The sequence below is a fragment of the Carcharodon carcharias genome, chromosome 8, assembly GCF_017639515.1.
Source record: "Carcharodon carcharias isolate sCarCar2 chromosome 8, sCarCar2.pri, whole genome shotgun sequence".
In the NCBI taxonomy this organism is placed as follows: Eukaryota; Metazoa; Chordata; class Chondrichthyes; order Lamniformes; family Lamnidae; genus Carcharodon; species Carcharodon carcharias.
This window is the reverse complement of record NC_054474.1, coordinates 153,969,042-153,990,740: the sequence shown is the minus strand read 5'-3', so window position 1 is coordinate 153,990,740 and position 21,699 is coordinate 153,969,042. Positions and strand designations below refer to the sequence as shown.

At 38.2% G+C, this 21,699-nt stretch overlaps 1 protein-coding gene across 3 annotated transcripts in view; it reads right to left on the bottom strand.

The window, feature by feature from the left end:
* Window positions 1-21,699, bottom strand: part of lhx3 (LIM homeobox 3) — a 158,178-nt gene that overhangs the window by 111,035 nt on the left and 25,444 nt on the right. For all 3 annotated transcript variants that reach the window (XM_041194123.1, XM_041194124.1, XM_041194125.1), the window contains exons 2-6: window positions 17,796-17,896; window positions 15,859-15,907; window positions 13,363-13,468; window positions 12,137-12,227; window positions 11,267-11,412 (exon numbers count right to left, since the gene is read on the bottom strand). In XM_041194123.1, coding sequence (XP_041050057.1) covers window positions 11,267-11,412; window positions 12,137-12,227; window positions 13,363-13,468; window positions 15,859-15,907; window positions 17,796-17,896 — 493 coding nt within the window. The remainder of the gene's footprint in view (window positions 1-11,266; window positions 11,413-12,136; window positions 12,228-13,362; window positions 13,469-15,858; window positions 15,908-17,795; window positions 17,897-21,699) is intronic.

Sequence of the window (21,699 nt, the reverse complement as noted above, 5' to 3'; positions counted from 1 at the left end):
ATTCAAGGACTCAACCTCAACCATTCTACGGAAGAGAATTCCAAAGTCCCACAACCCTCAGAGAAAATTTTCCTCATCTCTGTGCTGGATGGGCGACCCCTTATTTTGAAACAGTGATCCCGAGTCATAGATTCTCCCACAAAAGGAAACATCCTTTCATAAGATTTACTAGCTTTGACATTTTCGCAACTTACATTTTCGCATCGCTCCTTACTCCTAGATACTTTTCTTCAGTGTTATCCAAGATTCCCAACTAAAAAGGTCTTATCAATTCATTATATTTCAGGATTATTCTGAGCAACCTGGCCCATGTATTTATCAAAGTACAGGTATACAAAAATGCAGATATAGAAAAGTCAGACTCATTGATTGTGCCTTTAAAATAACCAATCTTGGGGTTATATACTTCATATTTGATTTATTTTTAACAAATTAACTCTGTTTCAATCTGAATTAATGCAAAAAACATACAGGTCATTGAGTTACTGAAACTTGACCAAGCAAACTGCAAGTAATCCTTCCAAGGAAACAGATGAAGCGCTCAAAATAAAATAAAATCAAGCTAAGACCATCATTACACCCCCAGGTAGGCAAGGAAATTTACAACCAATATGACCACGAAAGTGGCAATTGAATTAGGTTTTATTACGGGACTCAAGCATCAGAACAATTGGAAAATGCCTCTTAGGCAGGCTGCTTAAAATCCAATGAACTACATTCATCTAAGTAGGGGCTTTTGGGTTGCCTGCATATATAACTTACATTAAGTTAGAGGCCAGCATATAGGAATTAGAAACTGTGTTAAAATCTTTCCAATCTCTAAGGATACATATGTATGCAGATGGCTAAGAAAACAATTGCTCATTTAGTTACCTGCCCAATAAAAGGTAATAAAGAAAATTTGGTTGATGCCCGAAGAATCATTTCTGCAACATAAATTGAATCACTTACAATAATAGGTAGCTTTGGAAGACGAGAAAGGTAACTAAAATCATGGAGCTTAGAGAGAGCATTACGAAAAATATTACAAGTCACCTGAATGCTCTACCCCTGAATGTGGAATAGGAGGAGGGTTAGGCAATGCAAAGGCAGCCTGAATCAGAAAAGCAAAGGGCAAGTGCTGACCTAAAGGCAGAGCTAGGTTGTAGAGAGATTTGCAACTATCAGAATATTGGGAAGTTGGGAAGGGCAGTAGTGGTAGGAGTGAGACAGTGCAGAATAGGGTTGGATGAGTTGGAGTCTATGTAGGGTGAAATTCAAGATTAACAAAGAAATATTGAAGAAAATCAAGGCTGGGATGGCAAAAGCACAAATAAGGTTTTCAGCAGGTGGAAAAAGGAAACTTGGTCATGAATATATATGGGATTTGAAACATAGCTCAGGGTCCAACAAAACACTCAGGTTACATCCCATAGGTTGATTCTAAGCAAACAGTCAGAGGAAAAGAATCAGATGCAATAGTGTAGAGCTTTTAGTGGTTCTACATGGGATGGCTTTGATCTCTGCAATGTTAGGTTGGTCCACCCTCACTGGAAATCAGTGGATCATCCTAAACTGATTTAACAAGAAAGGATCCTTGCAACCAACACTGATTAAATTGATGTCCCAGAGATAACAGACCAATCATTTAGATCTTTGAGATGTTCACTTACGCCATAATTAATTTGCAATTTTCTTTAGTGTTGATCAAAGCCAGCCACTGCCATTCTTAATCAACAGTAAAGTTGAAGACCTTATGGTTAAACTGCAATTGGAACAGTATGTAGAGTTTTGTACACTGCATTCCAGTGTACCAAAGGGTTAATTTGTTCGAAAGTTTGATGGTAGCATTTATACTTAATTCCTGCAGATGTTAGCATGTTAACAATGAACAACTACTATATAGAGATCAGTGAATCAGCAAACAGCACTGTATTGAAAGGTAACTATGGTCATTTCCACCGGTTAACAAGACAGAAATGAGGGAGCACAAATTGATAAGTACAAAATGAATTGTAATGGTTAGAAAAAAGTCTTTATGCAGAGAATGGAACTCTGCCACAAACTGTTGAAGCAAAAAAAATATGCAAGTGAATTAAATGGTTCCTTGAAAAAAAAGAACCCACAAGTGTGAAAATAGATTAAGTGGCTCATGAGGAGAAAAATGCTGGTGCACACTAACATTCTAGGATCACATGAATACAATAAATCAGGATATTTTAAGGTCAGATTAACAAAGTTAAATTACTTCCAATGCAGCACTCTCAATTTGCTTCAAAAGCATATGGGTCAAAAAAACTATCAAAAAATGGATTACCAACACATTTCAATTTCTTTAAAAATGCTCGTGAATTATAACAATAAGCTGGTGCCAGATAGAGGCAGCCCGCATTAATTAGACAGGAGTCATGTGAGACAATGCACTTTTATTAACCTGAAATGGGCAACAAACGTTAGCTTGCATGTTCCATTAAACTCTGATTCTGCAGCATTAATCCTTAAAGCAACAGTCAGCATTTATTTTTAAAAATGCACAGTAAGCTGCCTTATGCAGTATTACAGAAGTTACAATAGCTAGGGTTAAGAGTGGCTACGCCAGCAGTATGACTGAGGCCTGCTTATCCAGTAGGTAAAGGTTGAAAGCACCAGCAATTAACTTTATTGCACTCACCATTGCATTTCTGTTCATTCAGCAGGGTAAAACAAAAAATTCTTTCTACAACACCATTAGTTATAAGACTGTCACTGTATCAGAATACATGCAATCCCAACACAATTGGACTAATTCACTACTATATTAAGATCACAAAAGGTTTGTTAGCGCTTAAAATAGTTTCATACTATAATTGCATTATTGGGATTATACATGAATGCATATATATATGAATTCAGAGCCGATACAACCTGCCCCTCAGAATAGAAAATGCAATCTAGTAATTTTATAGTTCCTAGTTCTAATGATATTAAAAATTGCACTGCACAGTACTTTTAACTGCATTTTGGGAGGGATCAGATCATTCTCAATTTGAGGATGGAAGTGTGCAATTTTACTTAGGTCAAGCAATTAATCCCATAAATTGATAACAGGAAATGCTTCACAAATGAATAGGAAGAATTTTTATGCCTTATTTTTTAGGAAGCTTCACCCATTTAGTTTCAAAATGAAGAGACCTGCTCATTCTATAGCAGGGAGCTGGATCACGGTACAAAGACAATCTAATATTCTCTAACTCATTTCAAATATTCCAGGACTAAAAGGCTTAACATACCTAAAGGTGCAAGTACTTAAACTAAATTTCACCAAGTATCAGAATTAAAATTATTCAACACAGCAGGGATGGTTATTAGCTGGAGCCATTTTGGAAGAAAAAAGCTAATTCATTTCTTTCACCTGGCTGGGCACAATTCCTTCCCAGCAAGGCACCAAAAAGGCTAAATCATAATTGCATTAAGATGCTGAAGCCATCTCTTGATTAGCATTGTATCCAACATCTAAACAGGTATGCAGTGCTTCAGTGATGATAGGTGAATAATTACTTTTTTTCCCTTGTTTTTTTTAATTCAAAAATTTAATTCAACAGGAAACAGTGATCTTTCCCTAACCACCCCAAAGTAATTTTACACACAGTAACACATCAGTCATTATTTTAGACAAGGAAACCATTGCAAGGAAAAGCACAAAGACAGACATCAATGTGACAAGTAGCGCAGATAATACCTCAAGTTACTGTCCTGGCTTAAAAGCACTTGCCTGGATGCACGCCAAGCAGCTAATTTAAGAACCTTCATATCCAATACTGGATATGAAGGTTTCTGCAGATTATGATTTGCTTTAAGGGAAAGAGGGATTTTAGAAATGGTGGTCTTCAACAGCCCCTCAAGAGCCACTTCATCAAAGTAGCAAGCTCAGGCTTCAGTTTTGGTTTCTGTAACAAATTAGTTTATTCCTGAATAATTCTGCATATGAAACATGAGATTAAAAATGCATGAAGGTTTGTATTGTTTTAGGAATGTGCATTTTCATCTTTCAGTATTTTAAAAATGCAGTTGTTTTAGTTTAAGTGTATTGCAGTCCACAACTTCACTGCAAGTTGTGTTTTTTGCAAGAGTATAAATTGTAACTCATTACCTTCGCCTCTGTACTTTGCCGATCCCGTGCACCATCCTGTGCACCTTCTGGACAAGAATAACTGCCACAAGTAAAACTTTACTAGTCTCCAACATTGTAGTTTACAAATGGTCATTGCTGGGGTGCTGGTGAAAATATGCAAGACTGAGACTTTGGGTGACAAACACCATAACTTTCCCTCCCTTGGTGAAGTGCTTGGCTTCTGTTTTGTACCTAATACCAAGGCTGAGATCAGTGCCTGTGTGAAGTGTGTGTTAACCCATTCAACATTACTTGGGTTTGCAGTTTAGTTCGGGAAAAAAGTTACCTGCTTAGTTATATTGATCTTACAAAGTGCCAAATTAAAACCAGTTAAAATAAGGTTTCAATTGCCAAGTTTGGAGGTGAACTGCTGCCAGGATAAACAATAAACAAGGTATTAGTGTGCAAGAAGCCATGAATAGATGGTGGAGCAATCTTACACACAACTTCTCCCATTATGTAATTCCTTTCTGGAATTACCTTAGGCCCATTACCTTAGATGCACACCTGCAGGTTACAGGAAAAAAATGCAAGATCCCATTGCAGTTGTCAAGACTGTAATGGGTTTTCAACATAATAGAGCAGCACAGAGTAAAAGTATTCTTTTCTACTGGCAGTGCAATAGATATTTAGAGTACTTCAAGTGAAGCATACTGTTTTAGTGTCATACTTGATTTGTTGCTGCTGGCCATCTTTTGTTCTAAAGTATATAATTAAATGAACAAGTGATTTGCAATATTTTATAGAATAAGGAGAGTGAATTGCACAGCAAGGACCAAGTTAAAGCTGCTTCAAACTCTTTTCTCCAAATCAATAAACATGACAATGACTTATGGTTATTCTGACAATTATAAGTGGAATTAATTTGGGGTTTTGATCCAGGTATTGATGAACATGAATCTACAAAACAGAACTGTCCACAGTCAAGAACTAATTGGCACCTAGTTAGCAGTATTACCTAGAGATGCCATAAGTTTCTAGAAATGCAATCACCACACTATGATAAAACAGAAGATACTCAAACAGTATCACGCAAGGATGTCCAAGCTTTTGAAGTGGAAACTGGACACTTGCCAAAGCAAATGAGCAAGCCAAATTTGAGTATGACCGTTATACATAATAGTACAAGCCATAAATCATATGTAATGCACGATACCAAGCACACAAAAAGTGAAACATATACTCAAAGGCCTACTACTTGACTGAAATCATTTGCACTGTGGTTTACATAACTTCTGAAATGGAACAGCTGTTATCAAATGAGGATTATAAACACCATAGTTCATATGTTAAACTTGTGGGATTCTTTTTGCCTGGCAGAAGTCAAGCGAGCCAGTGTTAGACCAAATTCTCTCAAAAAATGTTTTTCCGGAAGTAATTAAAGGAAATACCATCTGAGTGGGAATAATAATAAAAAAACCAACAAGTACTTCCCTCTATTTAGAAGACCCAAAACCATGCATACAAACTATTCCCATACAGCATATTTTACAGTTGACTTTACAAGATTTAATATAATGGCGGTGCTGAGAATGGATTTGTTGGATACTTCTTTGATGCAAATACTGCTCCATTTTTCAATTCTAAGGATTATTAGATCTTTTTCTTCAATTCATATTTTTTGCTTAAGTTTAATAAGACAACATTTAACATTGACTGCAAATTACCAAGGAAATATACATATGAAAGACAAGTAAATGCTCAAATTAAATGTTATCTTAGAACTAACCTCTAATACATTTGCTGAAATATACGCACGAGTAAAACGGATTGGAGTCAACATTTGTCAGGATGCTGCAGTCACTCCAAGCAGAGAAACAACAAACAGGTATTTGGCTTATCTGTCCATATAAATCTGAATTAAGTTATTTCATATTATTTCCAATGCGCTTCCTAAATTTGATTGTGAATTTAAAAGCTTCTTGCAAATGGAGCTTAAGGAGATCTGCTTTGTAAGAAAACCACAGGATGTCCATTAGGGGATTGTATATATTAACACAATGCCGGGTCTAAGCTCCACCAGATGCCCATTTCTCCAGACTGAGATGCAGGCTGACTAAAGTACTACTGCACCCCATAGGAATAATATTTCAACTATTTTATCCAAGGGTCAGGGAATCAAAGAAAAACAAAAACACACAAGTAGGTTGAGGAGCAAAAACCGACTGAACAGCAGAACCTCCATTATCTGCACTCCACATTATCTCCAAAAATTCTCGAGCATGTTGGAGCTTGGTTTTGCATTCATCAGCTAAAACACAATTAAGTACTTTAAAATTGATTTTTCAGACTCTGGATTCTTGATACATTAGCTCTGGTAACAGTTGCGAGATCAGCCAGGTCCTAGTAGAATTCAGCCAGGTCAGGAAACATGGCATTGGGCATCCAGTGATGTATCAGCAATTACGTTGCCAAGGTCCAAAAAAAATCATCTTGTTAACCAGCAATTGCATTGTTAAGGCAATTGCATTGTTAAGATAGGTGATGGGCATTGGCTCACCCTTAAATGGATACAGCTGTAAACACTCCAGGGGCTGGCTGAAGTGTAAATTAGCTTGAGGAAAAAGACCAGCTTCAGACTCATTCTTCCCTTATATACAATTATTGGAGTTAACATCCAGCGCTTGTAATTGAGAATCTTAGAATGGTTACAGCACAGGAGACCAGTCAGCCAATTGTGTCTATGGCAGTTCTCAGCAAAAGCAGTTCAGCTAGTCTCACTCCCCTGCTCTTTCTCCATAGCTCTACAAATTTTCTCTCTTAGGTGCTTGTCAAAACCCCTTTGAAAGCCATGATTGAATCTGCCTCACTACACTTTCAAGGAGTGCATTCCAGATCGTAACTACTTGCTGCATAAGAGATTTTTAAATATAATCCATTTAAAATGTGACATTACCTATACCCCACGCTGAGAATTTGATGAGATACTTAAATAGATATTCAAACAAGTATAGGGGAAATCTCAGTTACCTGGATTGAGGAAGAGAAAGAGAGGGTGGCTCACTTATGACAGATAATTGAGATTTCACCTGTGATTAAAATAAAATTAACTTCCATCATCCATGTCTTTCTTAACTCAAAAGTTTTAAATAGCTACATTGTTCATACATCAAAAATCATAACTTCAACATCAATTCCTTTAAAAAGACAAATCCTTGTGGAGCAGCAGAATCAATACCTGGTTATATAGGTTAAAAAGTATATAATTAAATTAACAACTGCTTTACTTCTAACCCACAAAAAGGTGTGGGTTCTTATGCTAGCTGCCAACAAGAAACTTCAATTTAATTGTATGATTCCATTTGAAGTTTCAGCTTAAGTCAGCATATATTTGTGTTGAGCAAGTAGAACCTTCCCTTTAAATTACGATGCTCACAAAAGCATCAATTCAGGGTTGTAAATTTTATTCATTTATTCTACATTAGTGGGAAAATAACATGAAGACATTTTGGTGGAATTCTAAGATTGACTGGACAACAGTTTTAATATAAACATATCCAATCGACAATATGAGAGGCACCATGTGTTCCCAATACACAATTACAAAAGAAAAAATGCCTTGGAATTCAGTCAGCAGAATCATCAAAGGTAGAGATGACTGAATAGTAAAATAGAATTCTTGTCCCAAAAATAAGAAAATATCACAATAAAGAGATAATTTATTTGCTTTTCGGTTAATTGAGTAAGAACAACAGGGTTTTTTTAAAATTATTCATTTATGGGACATGTACATCAATGGCAAGGCCAGCATTTAATGAACTGCCTTCTTGAGCCGCTGCAGTCCATTAGGTGAAGGCACTCCCGCAATACTGCAAGTAGGGAGATTCAGGATTTTTACCCAGCAACATTGAAGAAATGGCAATATATTTCCAATTCAGGATGGTATGCAACTTGGGAGAACTTGCAGGTGGTGTTTCCATTCCTTGTCATTCCAGGTGATTGGAGATTGCAGGTTTGAGAGATGCTATCGAAGGAACCTTGCCAAGTTTCTGCAGTGTACTTTGTAGATGGTACCCACTGCAGCCATGATGTGCTGGCTGTGGAGCAGAGTAAATGGCACCCCATCCACTACTTTAAACAATCAAGCAGGTTGCTTTGTTCTGGATAGTGTCAAGCTTGTTGACTGTTTTTGGAGATACACTGATCCAGGCAAGTGGAGATATTCCAGCACAATTCAGACTTGTGCATTGTAGAAGATGGACAGGCTTTGCAGTAGAGGTGGGGTCAGGAGCTGAGTAAACAACTGCTGAATATCCAACCTCTGGCATATTCTTGTAGCCACCTATTTTATGTAGCTAGTCCAGTTAAGTCACTGGTCAATGGTGACTTGCAGGATGTTGATAAAGGCAGATTCAATAATGACAATGCAGTTGAATGTCAAGGGTGTGTTGCTCAGCTTTTTCCTGTTGGAGATGATCGTTGCCTGGCATAAATGTTACTTGCCACTTATCAGCCCAAAACTGAATGTTGTCTAGTTCTTGCTGCACATGGGCAAGGGCTGCTTCAGTATTGCAAAAGCTGCAAACAGTGGTAAACGCTGTGCAATCATCAGCAAACATCCCACTTCTGACCTTATGTGGGAGGAAAGTTATTGATGAAGCAGTTAAAGATGGTTGAGCCTAGGTCCCTGCCCTGAGGAACATCTGGGTATGAAATGATTGGCCCCCAACTCACAAGACCATCTTTCTGGGATAGTGTGAAAATTTGGCCTTCATATTTAAAGGAAGGATCTACTTGCATTGGAGACAGTACAGCGAAGATTCACTAGATGAGAGGTTATGTCTTATGTTAAGAGGCTGAGTAAATTGGGTCTATGTTCTCTGGAGGTTAGAATAATGAGAAGTGATTTCGTTGAAACATTCAAAATGGAAATTTGGAAGGGTAGATAGAGACTTTTATTTCCCTAGCTGGGAAATCTAGAACAAGGGGGGCACAGTTTCAGGATAAGGGACCAATCGTTTAAGACAGAAACGAGGAGAAATTTTGGAATTCTCTATCCCAGAAGGTTGTGGGTGTGCCATCATTGAATATGCTTAAGGCTGAAATAAACAGATGTTTCGTCTCTCAGGGAATCAAACAATACGGAGACAAGGCGGGAAAGTAGAGTTGTAGCCCAAGATCAGGCTCCTGCTCCTATTTTATGTTCTATATACTAGGTGTGACTACAGCTGGTGAAGAGTTCTCTTCCCAAGAGTTCTTCCCGATTCCCACTGACTTCAAATTTTAAAGTGCCATGATGCCACACCCTGTCAAAGGCAGCCATTCTCACCTCACCTCTGGCATACAGATCTTTTGTCCATGTTTGGGCCAAGGCTGGAATGAGATCTGCCTGACGGAACCCAAACTGAGCAGTGAGCAAGCGTCACTTGATAACATCTTTCATCACTTTGCTGAAGACTGAGAGCAGACTGATGGGGTGATAATTGACCTGATTGGATTTGCCCCACGTTTTGTTGACAAGACCCACCTTGACCATTTTCCACTTTGTCAGATAGAGGCCAAGTGTTATAGCTGTACAGGACCAGCTTGGCAGAAGATGCAAGTAGTTCTGGAATATAAACCTTCAGCACTACAGCTGGGATTTGTCCAGGACCCATAGGCTTTTCTGCATCCACTACATCCAGCTGTTTCATAATATCATGTGGAGTGAACTGTATTAGCTGAAGGCTTTCTCCCACAGTGCTGCAAACCTCAGGGGGAGGCAGGAATTAATCATCCACTCAACCTTTCTGGCTGAAAATTTTTGCAAATGCTTCAGCTTTTTTCTTTGCACTCATGTGCTGGACTCCGCCATCATTGAGACTATGGGTGTTTGTGGAGCAGCCTTCTTGCATTAATTGTTTAATTCTCCAAAAATGTTTGATCTGATCTTTTGCATGTTGGATTGCAGGCTCACTCGGGTGGCACCTCATTTCAAGTTAGTCTATCCACTTTTATGGTAGTTTTCTTTGTGGCTTGATACAGTTGATTAGCTTGCCCATTTCAGAGGGCAGTTAAGAGTCATCCACATTGCTGTGAGTCTAGTGTCACATAAAAGAAACAGGCAAGTACAGCAGTCTTCCTTCACAACAAGGACATTAGTGAACCAGATGAGTTTTTAAATCACAGCTTCATGGTCACCATTACTGACACTAACTTTTGATTTCCAGATTTAATTAACTTAATTGAATTCAAATTCAGTTGCCACTGTGAGATATGATTTCATGTCTTTGGATCATCAGTCCAGGCATATGGATCACTAGCCCAGTAACTAATGTTGCCTTACCACCATAGCCTTGGAATGAAAACCAATTTCCAATAACAATTTTTTACTACAGATATGCAAACTGGTCAAAAACATATACCAAGAGGAATTTCTAACAGAAACAAAAGATGTGTGAGAAATTTTATTTGGACCATGGTGGGCAAATCACTAAGTCCTTGAGTTGACAAGCAATTGTCAAAAATTGGCAGTGCATGAATACAAATTAACTCCCTCAAGAGGAAGAAATTAAAAGTTGGATTCCTGTAGTGCGCACGTATCTTTCACCTCTATTCCCAAAGCATGTTTCAAAACAAAGACAACAATAGGTGATCTACTAGACAATATTTGCTAATGCCACTTGAACTAGTTCCTGGGTGTGCAAGTGTGACCAAAGGCAACCTCTCCCTTTCCATCCAAGGATGAGGTCACCTGGCAACTTATTACGTGCCTCTTTTTCATGTAGAAAGATTGGGAATGAGGAAATTCAAGCCCGAATCAATATTTTACCTTCCTCTGGTATGGCAGCATGCACTGGCTTTCCAGTGCCCTGCAGCTCTTCACTATCCATGTTAAAAATTGTATGTTATGGCGCAAGAATCTGTTTTAACTGTAGCTGTTATGGCGTGGCAGATGACGTGCGCCAGGCGGATCAAATCCACAAGGGAAACTTGATCTCACAGTCACAACTGTTATACTTCAGCCATGTTTACATATCTAGCATTTCAAACCTAGCTTCTTGTTGATAACTCAAAACCTCCAGACCAGCTGTCTCCAATTCAATTAAATCCCCCACACACATAGGGAAACTGATCCAACCCCACTGTTAACCCACTTTTGCAATAAATCACAATAATATGAAAATTATTATATTTTCATAACAGTAGCACACTTACATGTACATTAATCCATGGGAGCCATTGGGATGGAACAGGTAGCAAGATGGCACTGAATGGATACCAAGTTTCTCCATTAACTTTATGTCTGTATCCAGCATTCGTTTTACAATAATATTTTCATACTGCATCAAATCAAGTATCACCTGTTAGAAAACAATGAAAACTTAATATAATCGCATGAGTATTTTAAATATATAAATGTCCTAGTAAGCACTTTATCAATCTCCCATTTTTTGTTTGCCAGTGAATACCAGTACAGGCTGTTCAGATGGATTGTCAAGAAACAATAGTCTGGGTTTAACATCTCATCCAAAGAACCTAGCCTCTGGCATACAGGATTTAGAATAGCACTGCCTAGTGTCCAGCAAGATATGTGCTCCTGGAGCAGGGCTTGAACTCAACCTTCTACCTCAAGTAGGAGTGTATTGCCAAACAACCCAACCTGGCACTTCAATTTACATCAATTGCACAGATTAGAATTTAACTGCTAGTAATACAAACATGTAACTCCGTATAACTGAAGACAACTTGAATTCAAAATCCTGCAATGGGCTTTACATCGCTTCAACTTCTCACTGGTAGAGCCACTGCAGACAGATCTAAGATTGCTTTAGTTCATGCTGTACAAGATTTGTTCCATACAAATTTGGTTACACGTGCATTCTTGTGCTTAGTCTCAGCTTTCCTATTACAACACTGTGCATTTGCTGATCCTCATTTCAATTTTAAACCAACAGGGAAAGGGAACCATTGCAGCCAAAGTAAATCAAAATCAGATCTAGGATATTAACCCTTTGGTTTTAGTGATGGGGCAAGGGGGTGGGGGAGCATGCAGGAGGGAGTATCAGGGAGAACACAAAAACTCACCTCCCGACCTACATAGGACAATTCTCTTTCAAATATAACAGCTGTATAGTGCTTCTGGTGTTTACCCAACAAAGACAGGATAGAGCCAGAGCTGAAACCAAGAGAAAAAATGTTTTGAAGATCAGTCATACTTTTCAGAAAGGCTTTACACAAGGAAAGTACACAAAGCATACAGTGACCATATTAGCTTTACATTTAAAAGTGTATACTGGAGATGGCCTTAAAAACTTTGTTCTACAAAATTATTAAATTATATTGATGTTCTGTTCTTCTGCAGAGTACAAGTTAATTTTTTTTTGAAAATCTAGCTTACAGGGCCATAGGTTGACAATGTGGTGGGAGTTCCAACTTAACAGTATAAGGTGGGATCCACACCCATGATCTTCATTATAAAGTGTTTCCAATTTTTGCCCACCTTCGTCTGAACTTAGATTCTTGCCTTGTTACGATTGTGAATGAACCAATAGCTGCCAGGTACCTTAACTGGCTATTCCTCACAAGAGAGCCCGAATAGTGTGTATTGCCAGGCAACTTGACTGTTGAGCTCAGAGTCAACTCCAAATCTTGTCTTCACCCTATTGACATGCTGTGTTTCAAGCAGGGCTTATCAGATACAGATTTGGAGTGGGAACACAATTTATCCCTTCTGTAGTCCATGGGATCCAAGGTAAATTATAGCAGTCTGACATGTCAGCTGATTCAACAGTATCAGGAAATCAAACCTGGGACATTCTTCCCTGTGTGCCTAAGTACTACAACAGACGGTACCCCAAGAACGTTGATCATCAGTCAATTGCATGGCATTGCATAGAGAATTGCAGGAATTCTAATCTACTTACTGACATTACAGGAACAATAGAAATCAGAGTCGTGTACACAAAGGAAGAGAGGGATTGTCCCCAAGGCCATGCTCTTTCATCTCCCACAAACTGGCTTGAGAGAACCAGAGATAGGGCTGGGAGTAGGGTGGCTATTTACTGCATAGTGTGACAGAGAATAGATAAAATGTCTCTGCCTCAAATAAAGTTATAAAAGTTGCATGCACACATAAAAATGAGAAATTTGCCGCAAATTTAACTGGGTGGCTAAACTGCTTTGCATTGTTTGAGCCTCAGGTAATTACAACTTATCCAAAGATCACTTTCAAATGTGCGCTAAGCATACATTTTCATTGCATGTAGCACAAATGGCATCACTGAAAGAACTGAAACTTCCAACAACAGTACCTTGCCACGCCTAGCACAGGACAAGCTGGAGGTTTGTTTGCATTCGTGTGATTTTGCAGGAAGTCAATCATTATTTGTCGTACAGTCTGCAACTCTCTGTTTGGTCCTGTGAAACAAATTTTCACGTGATACTATTTTCTTTAAATTTCCAAATACTACCACAGAATCTTCATATTCCATGAAATCTTTTTCATCCATTGGCTAAGCACGACCAAATAACAAAAGCACCACCATTCAACACTTTTGGTGTCTTTCATCCACGGCAATTACATGCTGGAGACTAGGTTTCAAATTTTAGGTAATAATTAAATGATGGAAGGTTTAGAAGAAATCGAAGCTTGAAAAACTCAGAAGTACAACAAAATTATGAAATATGACAATTAACCTGCATAAATTACAACCAAGGGAATTACAGCAATATGAAAATAGGGATAGACTTTTGGATGACAAAAGTCTCAGTTAATATCACAAGCTTGATTTCAGAGTAAACAAAGTAATTTGTGTTTTCTTCGTACATACTTTGTGGTGCTTCCCCAGCTGTATCCAGCTCCTCAGTTCTGCATTTTTAATTCCACTAGCAGTATTTTTGATTTCTGGTTTGAAAGCACCAGAAGGCCTTCATTTAAAATCCCAATTAACTTTTGAAATCAAGCCATATCTCCTAAATACAGAATCAAACAGACAAATATATTTTCAATGCACTAAAGTACAGTAACAAAATTGACTTGGATCCTCTGTTAATGTATATTTTTGGTTGAAAACATAATTTTTCATTTGAAAGACTAGTTTTGAATTTCTTTTTAACATTGTAGTTTTAAAACCTTTCCTGATGATATAAAATTTTATATTATACATTGCCTTAGTTTACTAATGGGACAACTTTTGTTTGGAGAAACTGTTAGCTAATCTACTGTATTACTTGATAGTCTGCTGACTCAGCTAGCAGCATTCTTGCTCATTATGGACCTGAACACTTAATCTTTGCTGATAGTGACCTAGTACTGCATTGCCATATTGTTTTTCTCTATAAGAGGTCAAACCAAGATTCCAGCTGCCGAAAGTAAAAACAGAATATGCTGTTAAAATGCAGGTCTTGTAGTATCTAAGGAGAGAAAAACAGACTTAACAATTCAGTTCAATGACGTCTCCTCAGAACAGGATAATTCTAGTCCAAAATTAGGGTGAAAGCTTAAATTAAACATACTTTCATTGGAGGGAAGTCTTGGGACAGCACGCCAAGTATTTCAAAAAATGAGAAGTAAAGATAAGATTGACTTAACTTACTCAAGTTACTTAACTTGGACAATGATCATAAGACATAGGACATACATACAAAATTCCAACTTTAAAGTCAAATAATATAACTTTGTCCCTCTTGACAGGAAAGTGCAGCACATTCACAGGGAGCAGGGATTTGGGATCAATTGACATTTTTTAAAAACAAAAGGGAGCTAGATGGTTAACTTTTCAGCAAAAGTGGGAAAGAGAAGTACAGAGACAAAGAATATTTCTTGATTTACTTCCTTCAAGGGAGGTAGGCATTAAACATCAAGTTCCTTCAAATACCGGGAATCAAACAAGTGGCAGTAGAGCTGGCAGAAGGGACAGGGGAAAGGAGGACAAAGCATCCATGATTGAGTAATTATTCATGGACTTTGGAAGTGGCACATTGGATGAGCTGGGCGACCTTTCCTCGCTAATAAAAAAGCAAAACGCTGGAAATCAGAAATAAAACAGAAAATGCTAGAAATACTCAGCAGATCAGCCAGCATGAGTATAAAGAAACAAATCTTTCATCAAAACACTTCTGACATCTATATTCCTGTTAAGTACAGAGGTAGGGGAGCAGAAAATAAAACAAGGAAAGGAAAGGTGTGTCATAGGGTGGAGAGCAGGAGAGATTAAATGGTAAAAAGGAAAATGGTAGAATGGGTCAAGTAATGGGCCTGGAGGTGCAAATGGGGATAAATAGATTTAACAACAGCTGTTGTCAGAAAAATTTCCCACTACAGATTTAAAATTAGTTCTAATTCCAACTGCCCTTATGGTTAGGAGATTTATACAGGAACAACTCACTCATCTATCTTTAAAGATGTAGACATCGTTGTCACTTGAATAATCATCTTTGTAGAAGTCTCCAAGTCTTAAAATAGGCTTTATCCTTTGACGCACAGCATTTACATATGCTAGCCACCACCACTTCTGTTGTAACTTGACAATTTCAGAAAATAAATCCAAATATGTACCACAAAATTTAAACAAGAACAGCTAATAAAATTATTAAGCAACTGTTGCTGCCCTTTCTATCCACACGCAAATTGTTGTCAGATTTAAAACTCTTGCTTAGAATTGAATTTTGTTTGAGGACTGTTAGATTAGCATTGATATTGCGCAACATTTGGTATGGCCTGAAGGAAACATGAACTGCCACGTTGAACAAACATCATCATTTTATTCAAATTGTGGAAATTTGCTTGCAATGCTTGTGTACTGTACCTTTGTAATTTTCTCCTGTTGTGAACTTGTTTGCAAGTGCTTTGAAGTACTGCAAGGGAAAAACAAAATAAAAAATTAACAATGTTAACGCAACAGGTTTTTAGTGATAGCCTGAGAGTTGGTGGAAATAAAAATGGCTCCCAACAGCAATTAATTTTAATATCTTAACATAGAAAGCAGAGTCCTGTTGTGAAAATGAAAAAAGAAAACTTGGCAAAAGAAAGAAATGAATCCATTCCAAAAGCTGACCTAAAAATAGAGATTAGAAACTGTATTCTTCTCCACTCCCAGAGTCAGCAATTGTTCATTTATATATTCTAACTACAGCAGAGTGTTCTGCTCTGAAGCACATTTATATCCTATACGGTCGTGTTCAGAAGCAAACCAGGTCCAGTAGCCTGCCAGGTCATGCCATGATTTGAAACAGAAGATGCACTGGACCTTCCCACAAGAAAATGAGATTGCCATTGGGTCATGAATTAATATTCCAACTACATGAGTTTATAAGAAACAGGAGGGGTTGGCCGTTCGGCCCCTCGAACCTGCTCCACCATTTAAGATGACTGTGGTTGATCTGATTGTGGCCTCAACTCCACTTTCCTTACCCTAGACTTCCTTGTAGATAATTTCTTGAAAAGTGATGGAAATTGTTAGCACAGTTGCTCTAACTAGAATGTGACAGATGACACAGTCAGTGGATCAGGGGACAGCACAAGCAAGAATGACAACTGCTGTTGCACTCACCTCCAAAATGTCTTCCAGTTTTAATCCCAAGGAGACAGTGGAAATAAAATCATGTCCAGATTTACAGATTATACTTCAAGAGATCAAAGAAAAAATTGGAGGATCCACCTCATCCAAATTGACAATCAGCACCATTCCATAGACAAGGGAGAAACAATTCTCAAGGGACTTGGAAGAGTGCTTTCTCCCCCAAAATAGATGCCCATTTAGTAAGCGCTGGCCGGGCTGACGAATACAGGAAAAAAAGTCAGCATCTCTTACTGTGGTGTATCTGAAGTTAGTGGGGCAGATTAGAAAAATTAATCACTTTTGCACAATTAAGTATCAGTTGGATTCAGTGCAATTAAAGGTTCTGAGGACATTATCTTGCAATATAGGCACATTGTTCATAGGCCATTCAAGTGGCATCTTATTACACCTGGACACCAATTAGGAATTGCAACTATTGATTTATTTTACTCATCCTGACCCAGGAATGCTGACATCAACATTGTAATCAAGGTATAAGCAGAACTGTGAATAAATAAAAAATAAGAATTGAGCTTGGAATTTTCAAGTGCATATGGTTTTGCACCAAACCAAGGTGGTGCCTTTAGCCTGCCTGTATTTCACTACGCCATTAAGATAGTTGTGCTCTCAGTTTCCTTCTACTTCTTGCTTCCTGTAACAAAGCCCCATTGGATAGAAAGGGCAGAAAAGCAAGTAATCTGTCCTTTCTCTAGTTACGCAATAAAGGAGGCACAACTCTCTTGAGGGCGACTTCTGTTCTTTATCAACCCTGTGTGGTACACACTGCTTCTAACTTCTATTTGATGGCATTAAATCTATGGGGAAGCTAACAAACTACATGATTGCCAACAGCAATCCACAACAGCTTTAGTTGGAGATCCACCATACTTAGAGAAAGTTAACAAAAGTAACTGGGTTTGTAATGCAGGATTACATGACAATGAAATAGGTTCAAATTTTTTTTATGATTATGGTGCAAGTGCTACTTTCCACTCCCGCAGGTGGAGAAAAAAGGACATCAAATTTCAACAGAACAGATGGTGCATTGATGGAATTGAACACCAGCATTAAGAAAGATGACCTTATTTTCCACATCAAAATATAGCAGTTTGCAACGTGAGTGGTTTACAGCACAAAGCCTCTTCTCTCCAAACGCCACGATTAGTTATTAGGCATATTCTTACCCTAAAGGTTGGATAGAAGTGAATGCCATACTCTGCACAAATGGCAAAATTCTTCTCATCGGCACAGTCCATCACACCTACTCTGATTGCCAATTCCCAATCTGAAAGAGAAAAGTTTAACGCATTATTTCCTGAATATAAGCACAGAAATCCTCTGTTTTGGTAAAAGGCTTTGGTTAGAGTTGTAATTTTGCTTGGAACACCCCCCCCATCCCCCACCCCTCTTCCTATTTAGTTAATCTAGGACATTCTGTCACTGTCAGGGAACAGAGAAGGAAGAAATGTTATTCATTTCAGAAAACAAAGTTGCAAATGTCCATCTGCCTTCCAAAAAAGATTTTACCTACTTATTTAACCTCTCAATAGGTTTGTTCGCTAGTAATTCTTCAACATCACAACTACATGAAACACAAATTTGCATGCCTGCCATTTCAGCTGTTTCTAAATACAAATAGTATTGTTTTAAAATAGAAAGCAGTCCTGTAACTCCACATCAAGAGACAGCAACACAATGCTGCATCTGCCCTAGAGATCAGTTTTTAAAGTGGAGCCAGCAGACCCAAGTTGCACACTGCCACACTTCATGTGAGCAGGAGGTGGTCACGTGTGCAGAATTCTGCTCCCAACCCAAGGCTTGGAATGTATGCAGGGACAATTACTAAAAATGATTCAAAATGCAAGCTTATTAAATGTCACAACATGGCCAGAGTTACAGCAGCCCAAGTAGACTATGTATCACGTGTGCCTACATCCTACTCAGGCTCATGCACTTACTTGATTGCCACCTAACATTTGCTAATATTCATGACTCACGAATATGTCATTGAGCAACTAAGCGATTTAAAATGTGAACTTTAAAATGGTGCTGTAAAGAAGAAAGGAGCAATTCAGCACAGATTACTCCCTTGTCATTTTCCCAGATTACAAGATGCCAAAACTCATGAAAGGCAACAGCAATAATGGCAGTTCGCAAATCTATCAAAGTAGATAAGTTGCCCCGACGAACATGAAAGATATTCCATCAGTGCATACAAAGCAAGTAATATTGGTGCTGGAGACCACAACATTGCATTTCAGGCACCCAATGTCAGATTGCGATTTTCAGTGAGTGGTTCTTGCTAAATGTAGATATGGCTTATTTGCTATTTAAACCCACAGATGGGCTTCTTAAAAACTTAGTACGAGGTGCATTGTGTTTCCTTCTTCTCAGAAACTCACTATGGGTACAAAGCTGCATCTGTGGCAGAATATTTGACTGTCAAAATAGAAAAAAATTCTTATTGCTGGATAGTACCTGTATACATGTACAATAATCCAAATAGGTAAAAGATTACAAAGCCAAATGAAGAGTCCATTCCAGATGAATGTTCAAGAAAAAATATGAACACTTCTCCTTCAACAAAATTTTTGAAGTTTCAAAAAGGTAAAGGAAAATGAAAAGCAATATAGAATATTTTTCTATAATAAAAGCAAAAAACTACGGATGCTGGAAATCCAAAACAAAAACAAAAATACCTGGAAATACTCAGCAGGTCTGACAGCATCTGCGGAGAGGAACACAGCTAACGTTTTGAGTCCGTATGACTCTTCAACAGAACTAAGGGAAAATAGAAAAGAGGTGAAATATAAGCTGGTTTAGGGTGGGTGGGTGGGTGGGGGGGTGAGAGAGAGAGACACACGTAGAGCTGGATAGAGGGCCAATATTTTTCTAATCTTCTACACCACTTCAAGTTGAGAAACCAAGACTCCAATATTACAAGAATCATGAAATGATTGTTCCCAACATTCCCTTCATCAGACCTGCCTTTCAATATACAATAAATGGAAACATGCTTGTACCAGGTGGCTCTGCACTGGATTTTGTGGTTGAATTTGAATAACAGGCCAATATTCCTTTGCTGATATTTCCTTTTGTCTCGACGTGGCTTTTGTAATGAGTTTTTTTTTATCCTCACCAACTTTAGCATTAACCAGAAATCACCATGCTCTGTCTACTCAGATGTCTTCCCTTCTTCAAAAACTCATTCCCCATACAAAATTCTCCTGCGCTTTCACAAAATTCCTAAACGTTTGCTGCAGACCTTGGGGTGAGGATGGGGTGGGAGGGAAAGGGGAGGTGTGGAAGAGAAGAAACTCTTCATTATTCTAAAAACAAACCCAAACAAGTGAAGTGGGTGCTCAGTACAGCGCATACATCCACCACGCAACGTTAATACAATGTTAGTTCTTCCTTGAGGCTTTTCCCTGCTGGTTGACGCTCTGTAATTACAAAGCTGAAGAAGAAGTATTTTTATCAAAAGCTTCTATCTCACCGAGGAGGCTTCAGGCCAATCCACATCCAACAACCTGATCTGAAAACTCTGTTCACATTCTAACAGTTGTGACAAATTCCACCATAACAGCTGAGACACAACATTTTAAAACAATAAACAACTTTTGAAATAAAACAGCCCGCAAAATTTTTTGAAAGTCAATTTGCTCTATTTTCAAATGTTAACGGATCCTTTAAAAAAATTCCAGGATTCTGATCTGTATCATGACAAAAAAAAATTCAGTTCTTCCTTGGGTTATACCCTATGCACCAAGTTTAGCTAAAATCCATTTATTAGTTTTTGACTTAATTGGTTTACAGACAGACTGCTATAACTGTCTCTAATGTGGGTTATATTAAGGATTAAGAATGTAATGTTCCGGTTTCAATTTAAGGTGAATTGGGGTTGCAAACTTTTGGTTTGTTTTGGTATTCCTACGTGTGTTTACAAACAATGCTTGAATTTCTGATCCAGCTGAGGGCTCTCAAAAGCAAGAAAGTCCTGAGGTTGCTATGGAGAAAACTGCTGAGGGTGAAACAATGCTAAAAAGAAAAAAATCATTGATTTTGGTTCTTTTAGAAAATAAATAAATGCAAGCGAAGTTCCCCGGAGGCTGCAGACATCTAGTCTGCTCTGTTTAGCCAGAGAACTGGATAAGACCAAGTAGTTCTGTAAAGAAAGGGGTAGTCCAGCTAAGGAAAAAAAGCGCCAAAGGAGTGTCTGCAATCTGATGGGTCATGACACGTGACTGTCTGCAACGCCTGTAGTGTAGGAGTATGGTTAAAAGCCCATCAGATTGAAAACCACAGCAAAAAGTTTAAGCTGGGCTAAGTCTGTTGAATTGAGTTCAAGGTCAAAGCTCATATTGTTGAGAATTATTATCTTATTTGCCCAGTGTACCTATTTAGTCATTCTTACTTGTGTTTATTTTGTTCAAGTTTGAATAATAAAGATTCATTTGATATTTCAATTTAATCTTGGAGTTCAGCCGCTTATTTCCTTACCCTTGGCTCCTCCATGCTATCAAGCCAGACCCTAACAAGTATGTGGCTTGTCCAGTATTCTCATAACTGGGATCATAACAATGTTAACAGGGGAAAAAACATGACCTCTGCTCACCTTCAGTGAGGTAAAAAAAAAAAGCAGAATAAATGCAGCCCAGTGTTAACTATGGCAGGTAACACATTTGCAAATTGGATACTGCACAGTGAGACAGGTTAATTGGGTTTTATGCAGAGTGAGGTCTTGAGTAGCGCAGTTACATTTTATCAGACATTAGGTCTCAAGCCATAAATGACAGCAAGACAGATGGTTTGATAATGAAAATATTAAGGAGACTGCAATTGCTTTACACATCGGTGTGAATGACAGAACTGCCAAAGAAATCTGTCACCTTATTGGGCAATTACAAGATAACAGGGAGGCTGTGGCATAATGGTACTGTCATTGGATTGGTAATCCAGAGGCCCAGGGTAATGCTCTGGGTACGTGGGTTTGGATCCCAACACAGCAGGCGGTGGGATTTGAATTCAATAAAAATCTAGATTTAAAAGTCTAATGAAAATATCTGGTTCACTAATGTCCTTTATGGA